This window comes from Hevea brasiliensis, chloroplast (assembly GCF_030052815.1).
Source record: "Hevea brasiliensis chloroplast, complete genome".
Classification (NCBI taxonomy): Eukaryota; Viridiplantae; Streptophyta; class Magnoliopsida; order Malpighiales; family Euphorbiaceae; genus Hevea; species Hevea brasiliensis.
This window is the reverse complement of record NC_015308.1, coordinates 45,001-55,000: the sequence shown is the minus strand read 5'-3', so window position 1 is coordinate 55,000 and position 10,000 is coordinate 45,001. Positions and strand designations below refer to the sequence as shown.

General features: G+C 33.3%; 6 protein-coding genes and 5 non-coding genes across 11 annotated transcripts in view; 8 read left to right on the top strand and 3 right to left on the bottom strand. All coding sequences in view use genetic code 11, as the record gives it.

Moving 5' to 3' along the window:
- The window catches only part of trnV-UAC, a 662-nt gene extending 111 nt beyond the window's left edge, over positions 1 to 551 (top strand). The window contains exon 2 of the tRNA in view: positions 515 to 551. This is a non-coding gene — a tRNA (tRNA-Val). The remainder of the gene's footprint in view (positions 1 to 514) is intronic.
- A 694-nt stretch (positions 552 to 1,245) lies between these two features.
- On the top strand, positions 1,246 to 1,608 carry ndhC (NADH dehydrogenase subunit 3). The gene has a single exon. The coding sequence runs from the start codon at positions 1,246 to 1,248 to the stop codon at positions 1,606 to 1,608; it is 363 nt and encodes a 120-aa protein (YP_004327667.1).
- A 51-nt stretch (positions 1,609 to 1,659) lies between these two features.
- Positions 1,660 to 2,337, top strand: ndhK (NADH dehydrogenase subunit K). Its single transcript has one exon. It carries the CDS (start codon positions 1,660 to 1,662, stop codon positions 2,335 to 2,337), a length of 678 nt encoding a protein of 225 aa, YP_004327666.1.
- Positions 2,338 to 2,455: 118 nt separating this feature from the next.
- On the top strand, positions 2,456 to 2,932 carry ndhJ (NADH dehydrogenase subunit J). Its single transcript has one exon. The coding sequence runs from the start codon at positions 2,456 to 2,458 to the stop codon at positions 2,930 to 2,932; it is 477 nt and encodes a 158-aa protein (YP_004327665.1).
- Positions 2,933 to 3,693: 761 nt separating this feature from the next.
- trnF-GAA lies at positions 3,694 to 3,766 on the bottom strand. Its single transcript has one exon. It is a non-coding gene; the product is annotated as a tRNA-Phe (tRNA).
- Positions 3,767 to 4,171: 405 nt separating this feature from the next.
- trnL-UAA lies at positions 4,172 to 4,785 on the bottom strand. The gene is made up of 2 exons: positions 4,749 to 4,785; positions 4,172 to 4,221 (listed from the first exon to the last, which is right to left on the bottom strand). It is a non-coding gene; the product is annotated as a tRNA-Leu (tRNA).
- Positions 4,786 to 5,216: 431 nt separating this feature from the next.
- trnT-UGU lies at positions 5,217 to 5,289 on the top strand. Its single transcript has one exon. It is a non-coding gene; the product is annotated as a tRNA-Thr (tRNA).
- Positions 5,290 to 5,697: 408 nt separating this feature from the next.
- rps4 (ribosomal protein S4) lies at positions 5,698 to 6,303 on the top strand. The gene has a single exon. The coding sequence runs from the start codon at positions 5,698 to 5,700 to the stop codon at positions 6,301 to 6,303; it is 606 nt and encodes a 201-aa protein (YP_004327664.1).
- Positions 6,304 to 6,595: 292 nt separating this feature from the next.
- trnS-GGA lies at positions 6,596 to 6,682 on the bottom strand. Its single transcript has one exon. It is a non-coding gene; the product is annotated as a tRNA-Ser (tRNA).
- Positions 6,683 to 7,021: 339 nt separating this feature from the next.
- On the top strand, positions 7,022 to 8,922 carry ycf3 (photosystem I assembly protein ycf3). The gene is made up of 3 exons: positions 7,022 to 7,147; positions 7,874 to 8,101; positions 8,770 to 8,922. Exons 1-3 carry the CDS (start codon positions 7,022 to 7,024, stop codon positions 8,920 to 8,922), a joined length of 507 nt encoding a protein of 168 aa, YP_004327663.1.
- A 754-nt stretch (positions 8,923 to 9,676) lies between these two features.
- psaA (photosystem I P700 chlorophyll a apoprotein A1) overlaps positions 9,677 to 10,000 on the top strand; it is a 2,253-nt gene continuing 1,929 nt past the window's right edge. The window contains exon 1 of the mRNA in view: positions 9,677 to 10,000. This exon is cut by the window's right edge and continues 1,929 nt beyond it. Within this exon, the coding sequence (YP_004327662.1) occupies positions 9,677 to 10,000 (324 nt within the window).

The window sequence follows — 10,000 nt, the reverse complement described above, 5'->3', positions numbered from 1 at the left end:
AACAAGAGAACAATAGCCTGACACAAAAGGTTCGGTCCAATTTAGGTGCCTTTTTAGACGCCCAATAGAACCCATCATTGATTATTGATTTAAGACCTTGATAAGGTGAATACCCAGTCTATTCAATGCTAGGCATAATGAGTATAAGAACCTCAAAAATTCTCTTTTCGTCCTATCCTATGAACTTTAAGGTGTATGAAGTTTCATATTGGATTCTTTAAGCAGAAGTGGGGCGATGGAGATTCCATTTAACTTAGGTTGATCTAAGCCAAAAGCAGACCTACGTCAGGATAACCCTTCTCTTCTTTGAAACACTTTGGTAGTGCTCTTGGATCGGAATACATAAATCAGAGCACACGGAGCCATCTTCTTATCTTTCTGCCAAGAGAATTATGGTAGACTAACGGATTATTTATATCAGTTAATGAACGAGCCCAATGCAAAACAAAAAAATGCATGTTGGGTCTTTGAAAAAGTTCGAATCATTTTGATAAAAATCAGTTTGATCTGTTTTACCGAGAAGGTCTACGGTTCGAGTCCGTATAGCCCTAAAAAAATTTAAATAAATAAAATAATAATAAAATATAATAAAATAATATATAAATATATAAATTTCTAAATTCTATATAATAGAATAATTTATATATTAAATAATAATATTTAATATAAATAACAATATTATTTGATATAGAATATAAATATAGAATATAGAATAATAATATAATATAGAAAATTAAAATAAATAATTTCTAAAATTAAAATTAAAATAATAGAAAATTAAAATAAATAATTTCTAAAATTAAAATTAAAATAATAGAAAATTAAAATAATAATAAAAAAATAAAAAAAAAGAAAAAATTCTAATAGAATTTAGACATTCTAAACAACTAAACAAAAAATGAGAATTATATTTTGAATTCCCTCTTTTTTAGAGAGAATCAAAGGTGAAGTGAAAAGGCGGAAGGGGGGGTCTTCTTTATATTTTATATAAGAGCAATATCTATTTATACTATATCAATATTATATCAATATCGAAAAAAAATTCAAAAATTGAAGTAAACGTAATGGAAAAATTATAGTCGACGAATCTTGAAACGAGACATATACCAAAGCAAACAAAAAAAACTAGGTGGTTGAATCAAAATAAATTGTTGTTTTGACTAACCGGTTATAGATGAGTTAGGAATTAATTCCAATTCGACTCGACTAATCTAGTATATTTTCCACATTCATAGGAGTGCGCCTATGTTTCTGATTTACGAATATGATATATTCTGGGCATTTCTAATAATATCAAGTGTTATTCCTATTTTAGCATTTCTAATTTCCGGAGTTTTATCCCCGATTAGCAAAGGGCCGGAGAAACTTTCTAGTTATGAATCGGGTATAGAACCAATGGGTGATGCTTGGTTACAATTTCGAATCCGTTATTATATGTTTGCTCTAGTTTTTGTTGTTTTTGATGTTGAAACAGTTTTTCTTTATCCATGGGCAATGAGTTTCGATATATTGGGGTTATCCGTATTTATAGAAGCTTTCATTTTCGTGCTTATCCTAATTGTTGGTTCAGTTTATGCATGGAGAAAAGGAGCATTAGAATGGTCTTAGCTCTTGAATATTCCGCAAAAAATAATGAAAAAAAATAACATTGAGAAAATTATGAATTCCATTGAGTTTCCTTTACTTGATCGAACAACTCAAATTTCAGTTATTTCAACTACATCAAATGATCTTTCAAATTGGTCAAGACTCTCCAGTTTATGGCCACTTCTCTATGGTACCAGTTGTTGCTTCATTGAATTTGCTTCATTAATAGGCTCACGATTCGACTTTGATCGTTATGGGCTAGTACCAAGATCTAGTCCTAGACAAGCGGACCTGATTTTAACAGCCGGCACCGTAACCATGAAAATGGCTCCTTCTTTAGTGAGATTATATGAACAAATGCCTGAACCAAAATATGTTATTGCTATGGGGGCATGTACAATTACAGGGGGGATGTTCAGTACCGATTCTTATAGTACTGTTCGGGGAGTTGATAAGCTAATTCCTGTAGATGTCTATTTGCCAGGCTGTCCACCTAAACCGGAGGCGGTTATAGATGCTATAACAAAACTTCGTAAAAAAATATCTCGAGAAATTTATGAAGATCGAATTAGGTCTCAACCGGGGAAACGGTGTTTTACTACTAATCACAAGTTTAATATTGAACGCACTACTCATACTGGAAATTATGATCAAGAATTACTCTATCAATCGCCGTCTACTTCAAAGATCCCTCCGGAAACATTTTTCAAATATAAAAGGTCAGTATCGTCCAACGAATTAGTAAATTAGAGGAAGGATTCGTTTGTACAGAATAACAAAGGGCAAGTCAATCTTCATAAATTTCATCGTGAATGTGAAATACTTATATTATAATTATACAAATAAAAATGCGGGAGAGAGAAAAAAGATGCAGGGTCGTTTGTCTGCTTGGCTAGTCAAACATGGGCTAGTTCATAGATTTTTGGGTTTTGATTACCAAGGAATAGAGACTTTACAAATAAAGCCCGAAGATTGGCATTCCATTGCTGTCATTTTATATGTATATGGTTACAATTATCTGCGTTCGCAATGTGCCTATGATGTAGCACCGGGCGGGCTGTTAGCTAGTGTATATCATCTTACGAGAATAGAGTATGATATAGATCAACCAGAAGAAGTATGTATAAAAGTATTTGCCCCAAGGAAGAATCCTAGAATTCCGTCTGTTTTCTGGGTTTGGAAAAGTGCGGATTTTCAAGAAAGGGAATCTTATGATATGCTGGGAATCTTTTATGATAATCATCCACGCTTGAAACGTATCTTAATGCCGGAAAGTTGGATAGGGTGGCCCTTACGTAAGGATTATATTGTTCCCAATTTTTATGAAATACAAGATGCTCATTGAATAATAAGAAACTAAGCTTCAGTGTTACAACTCCAGATATTCAAGGAATATTTGTACGCTCTCTTATAGATCAACAGAGTTTTTGAAGTCTCATTCATATTATTATGGATAGACTAAAAAAATAATAATAATAATAATACAATTAGGAATTCATTGAATTCTCAAATTTTGAAGATATTGATTTCGGACGAGCCGAGCTAACTAATAGGATGAACTAAACGAATTCTACATCATGAACTTTGTACCGCGCACATCCCTTACTTAGATGAGCTATATAAAGTCACATAACATAGGAGAGAATGAAAAAATAGAATATGAAAGAAAATAAAGAAATGAAAGAGGATCAGATTCTATTTATACTGTATCTGAGACGAATCTTGGATATTTACACCCTTCAACTCCTATAGACTAGACTTTTAGGTTTTTAACTAACTAATTTAACTTTAACCTTTCGAATCTATATGAAGTATTAACATTCTTTTTGACCGAGAGGAGACACACACATTATGAACAAATCAAATAAAAAAGAAGAGGAAACGAAACATAATCTAATTTTTTTTTTTATATACTTTTTTATAATAGAAACTCTTTATTTATAACATAAACTCTTTGCTCATCTAAAAAGGTTCTATCTACAGACATCTAGATGGATAAGTTAAGTATATATCATGATCTATACTATTAATGAATATGCATGTCGATCTATATCAGATCTATATCAATTAATTTAATTAAGTTGTAGAATAGATACTCATACACAATGCCAGGAACCAGATTTGAACTGGTGACACGAGGATTTTCAGTCCTCTGCTCTACCAGCTGAGCTATCCCGACCATTTTCGACGCGTCATCTTCCTCATTTTACTAAACGACTTGGGTCTATGTCAATTAAAAAAAAGTAAAAAAAAGACGAAAAAGTATTCTAAAAGCCTTATCCAGACCTGGAATGTTTTGTATCTTTTTTTAAAATAAAAAGAAAAAAAAAAAGACGACTTCGTAAATTTCAGTTCGAATAATGATTTTGATTGTTAATCATTCCAATTCCCAATGTGGATTCTTGTTTTGCTCAAAGATGTTCGTTTGTATGTGTATCATATCTATTCCAAGACTTGTGAAAAAAAATCCAGCCTGGATATGTTTGTGAAAGAATCGAATGAATGAGAAAGATAATGAGATTTGAACCGTTAACGAAAAGAGAGAATAGGATAAAAATAATTAGGGAGTCGAGCGGGCCTTTTTTGGGGATAGAGGGACTTGAACCCTCACGATTTCTAAAGTCGACGGATTTTCCTCTTACTATAAATTTCCTTGTTGTCGATATTGACATGTAGAATGGGACTCTATCTTTATTCTCGTCCGATTAATCAGTTATCTATCCGACTTTGGAATGAATGATTTGATCAATTAATATTCAACCCTTTCTTCAACTTGGAATCAATTCAAAACAATTTTGTTTTTATTTCATTTTTCATATAAAGATAAAAAAAATACGGATTTGGGCTCCTATTAATCTTAATTAATCTTAATCATTTGAGATAGTATTTCAGTACGTATACGTATGTATATACGGTTATCCTTTCTGAAGTTTTGACGGAAGGATTTCTTTACTTTACTAATGCAACGCAGTCAACTCCATTTATTAGAACAGCTTCCATTGAGTCTCTGCACCTATCCCCCCCTTTTTTTTTATTCTGTCTTTACTTTGTTTGTTTTCGGAAAACAGGATTTGGCTCAGGATTGCCCATTTTTAATTCCGGGGTTTCTCTGAATTTGAAAGTTATCACTTAGTAAGTTTCCATACCAAGGCTCAATCCAATTAAGTCCGTAGCGTCTACCAATTTCGCCATATCCCCTCTTTTTTTGTTTTGAAATTAAGATCTTATTATTATCCCCCTTTTTTCATTTCTATTCTACTGGAACTGTTGAAGTCATTAGATACCGATTCCTATAAAAAGTCTTTCCTCTTATTTTTTTATTTCTTGTCTATCTTCTTTTATCTCTATCAGAGACCCTTATTTAGTCTAATCAGAAAGGATTCTATCATTTCTCTATCCGCAATTCAATATAGATGTATATATACCACATTCATTACATATACTTTTCTTGCTCTCATTTTTTTTTTCTCGTGCAATTTTGAATACTCGAACGATCAATTCTTTTTCTTTTTTTTCTATATTCATAATAATTAATTATGAATAACTAAGAATGAAAAGAATAAAAAATTAATAGCCAAGATTCCATTAGTTTACTAAATTCCTATACATGTACAATTTCTGTTATGTAAGCCCGCTTAGCTCAGAGGTTAGAGCATCGCATTTGTAATGCGATGGTCATCGGTTCGACTCCGATAGCTGGCTTTTCTCTATTTGTTTAATTTTTACATAATTGATAATGTTTTTTAAATCAAAGAATATTGAAAAGGCCCCTTTCCCTTTTTTCCGAGGGTGACCGATTATTATGTGGTAGGAACTTCCAATTAGGAATAATATGAATAAAGGTTAGAGTAGTTAAATCTCTGCAGAACAAATCAAGAACAAGAAAAGAACCTTTTTTTTTCTATATACATTATTGGTATATATACAATAAGGAATAAGGTCCGGATATTGATACAATCCACTCATTATTATTTGTAATATACTAATTTAGTAGATAGTAGATTTTGCTTCATTTATCATATTTATCCTTTAGTTCAGTTTTAATTTAGTTCAGTTTTAATTTAGGTTTCTGAAAATTCAAAAACAATAAAAAGAAAATAAGGAGTTTTTATGTCACGTTACCGAGGGCCTCGTTTCAAAAAAATACGTCGTCTGGGGGCTTTGCCGGGACTAACTAGTAAAAGGCCTAAAGTCGGGAGCGATCTTAGAAATCAATCACGCTCCGGTAAAAAATCTCAATATCGTATTCGTTTAGAAGAAAAACAAAAATTGCGTTTTCATTATGGTCTTACAGAACGACAATTACTTAAATATGTTCGTATCGCCGCAAAAGCCAAAGGGTCAACAGGTCAGGTTTTACTACAATTACTTGAAATGCGTTTGGATAACATCCTTTTTCGATTGGGTATGGCGTCAACTATTCCTCGAGCCCGCCAATTAGTTAATCATAGACATATTTTAGTTAATGGTCGTATAGTAGATATACCAAGTTATCGCTGCAAACCCCGAGATATTATTACAGCGAGAGCTGAACAAAAATCTAGAGCTATGATTAAAAATTATCTTGATTCATCCCCCCAGGAGGAATTGCCAAAACATTTGACTCTTCACCCATTCCAATATAAAGGATTGGTCAATCAAATAATAGATAGTAAATGGGTTGGCTTGAAAATAAATGAATTACTAGTGGTAGAATATTATTCTCGTCAGACTTAAACCTAACTAAAATAACAAGGGTTCGGATAATTTTGCCCCCTTGTCGCCTAAGTAAAGAAATCAAAAGTAAGGGCTTGATCGGGAGATTTTTCTCCCATTCATATATCATAGAACGATAGGGATATTTTCATTCCTTTCCATTTTTTCCAGTATTTTCTGTACCGCAGAAATTAGGAATATTAGGAATAGAGAATCTATATAAAGGAAAGGTCTAACTGTTGGAATAAAGGTATCCATTGTTATGTGATTTGATACATTGCGATTCGTAACATTGATAAATTAGGTGAAGGTACGGAAAGAGAGGGATTCGAACCCTCGGTAAACAAAAGCCTACATAGCAGTTCCAATGCTACGCCTTGAACCACTCGGCCATCTCTCCTACATAATGATTATGGCCCAGAACCCGAGTGAATCGCGAGTCATTTATATTAGATTGTTGGATAGGTAAAGATAATTTTGTTTTTGTGAAAAACTCTTTGTTAAAAATAATAAAGATATATATTTATTCGTGTTTGTGAAGACAGCCCTTCCGTCTTTTTTTGATATCTATACCGGCTTAAATCATTAGATTGGAACGACTCGAATGATCGGTCTATCTTTTTTTTTTTTTATGAATTGAGTCTGTTTTTTATGTTATTTTGTACTGTACAACTACTTTTTGTGGGATCGTTTTCTCATGAGAGGTAATTAAAAGAAATTATAAAATGGATTGCTACCTATGCCTAGATCTCGGATAACTGGAAATTTTATTGATAAGACTTTTTCAGTTGTAGCCAATATCTTATTACGAATAATTCCGACAACTTCGGGAGAAAAAGAGGCATTTACTTATTACAGAGATGGTGTGATTTGATTTTTTTATTTACCGCTGTCAAGTCTTAGGAGAAAGACACATTAGTCGGGATAGAAAGATTTGAAATAACTCTACGCTTGTTGAAGGTGAAGTTTATAAATAAAACAATTCCTTCTGTCGGGTATCCCCGATTAATGCAGCCTCAAATGCTTCAATTGTCAATTCTAGCATTGAACGAAAGGTTACACCTATGCCTATGGCTATGGGTTCTGTATTGCAGGTTAACCCTACCCCACTAGTACCAATAGGCGGCATAGAGGAAGAAGCACTACGCCTAGGAATCAACAACGCAAAAACTTTGTTAGAAATTATCCCTTTCTTTATTGGGATCGGGACTAAGAGGAATGGTTGGGACAACAAACATCCATCTCGTTCGTACTTTGGATACCCGTATAACCATCGAAGACTGTTGAAGTGACTAATTCCTAGAAATTAAGGAAGATTGAGGACAAAGAAATTGTTGGAGTTAACTTAATATTTTTATCTAGTATCAACATGCTTGATGTTAAGAAAAGATCTTTTGCAGGAAGGTTGGCTAGAGATTTCTTGTAAAAACACTAGCCCCGCTCAGTTCATAATGAGAATATTTCACTCCCCTTTTTATTCTATGTTATGTATTATTCTCATTATGAACATAAGGGAGGAGCCGTATGAGATGAAAATCTCACGTACGGTTCTGGAACGGAGATTCTTTGAATCGAATGACGACCGTAACGAATGTCTGCTCAATCCGAAGGAAATTATGCAGAAGCTTTACAGAATTATTATGAAGCTATGCGGCTAGAAATTGATCCCTATGATCGAAGTTATATACTCTATAATATAGGCCTTATTCACACAAGTAATGGAGAACACACAAAAGCTTTGGAATATTATTTTCGGTCACTAGAACGAAACCCCTTCTTACCACAAGCTTTAAATAATATGGCCGTGATCTGTCATTACGTGCGACTATCTCCACTATAGAAAGAAAAAAAAAAAAAAAGAAAAAAATTTACTAGAAATAGGCTTTCTACATATGCATCGTCCAAAACAACGATTTTTATCAGCTGTAGCAAAAAAAGCAACTTCATAGAAGTCAAAATGTGAAGAAAAAAATATGCCTAGATACTTTTTTCTATGGATAAAGGATCTAATTGATAGAGGAAGCATCGTAAAGATCAATTAGCGAGATTTTTGGCCGATACAATAAGAACTGCTTACTTATGTCATAATATGAGACAAAAGTTAGGAATCAACTTATGTAACAGAGTCGGTCCCCTAAAGTATTGAGCAGCGGTGTAGCATCAGATCCCAAAGATAGTAAGTCTTTCTTATGAGGGAAGGTCTTTTTCAAAGATTCTATATATATTTATATATAAAACCGAGATAGTTACCTTTCAGAAAATTCTAACGATAGTAGAACAGCTACGCTTTATTCTTCTGAAGGTGGGAGAAAAGATAAAACTGATTATTAATCAAAAACAAGTTTGAAACTTATGTAATTAACCCTTTTTGGTTAACTCGAGAAAAAAAAAAAAGTGGGACACCAAAAGAATTGACTACTGAGCCGTATGAGGTAGGAAACTCTCAAGTACGGTTCTAATGGAAGGAATTTGCTTGCCTATTCTGACCGAGGAGAACAGGCCATTCGGCAGGGAGATTCTGAAATTGCGGAGGCTTGGTTCGATCAAGCCGCGGAGTATTGGAAACAAGCTATAGCGCTTACTCCCGGAAATTATATTGAAGCGCAGAATTGGTTGAAAATCACAAGGCGTTTCGAATAAGATAAGAGCACTCTCTTTGTATTTATTATTTAGTATTTTTTTTTAGTATTTGTTACATTTTTCTATTTCTTATAACAAATTTGTTATAATTAATTGTTTGTTATCCCTATCAGTCAAATAAAACAGATCGTTTCTCTGGGAAGAACCAATCAAAGAATTTCATGAATTTCATTATACCACTTCTAAGATCGTCCCCCTTTTGTCTGGTATTTCATAGGAATAAACGATACAATAGGAATAAATGATACACAGATATAAACAGTAAAGAATGTATATTTTCTATATTTTTTTTTCTTTTCTGTTATTAAAACAAATAAAAGAAACCTTGAAATGCCTAAAAATAGAATAGATCCCGGAATGTCTCTTAGTAATGACCTCTCGCCTGATTTGGAATAGAGTAATAGTAATATGTTCTATGTAAAGTAAAACATAAATAAAACAGAAAGTAGTCTCCGCCAGAAACTTTTAATTAAGATAGGAATATACTAGGTTGCACAAAAAATTGTTTTTGCACTAATTCAAAGCCCAAAAAGGTCCGTTGAGCGCCTCGTGGGTATGTCATAATAGATTCGAACACTTGCCCTGGATCGACTTCCAGATCATAATTGCTCTAGTGAATAACTAAAGAAACTAGATAAATGAGAGATAGAAAAGAAAGAAACTAATTCTAAGCATCTCTCATAAGTTCACTAATTACTTTTCTTGACTATTGGCGGGTCTCTTTATATGTGTTGTCCGGAAAGAGGAGGACTCAATGATTATTCGTTCGCCGGAACCAGAAGTAAAAATTTTGGTAGATAGGGATCCCATCAAAACTTCTTTCGAGGAATGGGCCAGACCCGGTCATTTCTCAAGAACAATAGCTAAAGGACCTGATACTACCACTTGGATCTGGAACCTACATGCTGATGCTCACGATTTCGATAGCCATACCAGTGATTTGGAGGAGATTTCTCGGAAAGTATTTAGTGCTCATTTCGGCCAACTCTCCATCATCTTTCTTTGGCTGAGTGGCATGTATTTCCACGGTGCTCGTTTTTCCAATTATGAAGCATGGCTAAGCGATCCTACTCACATT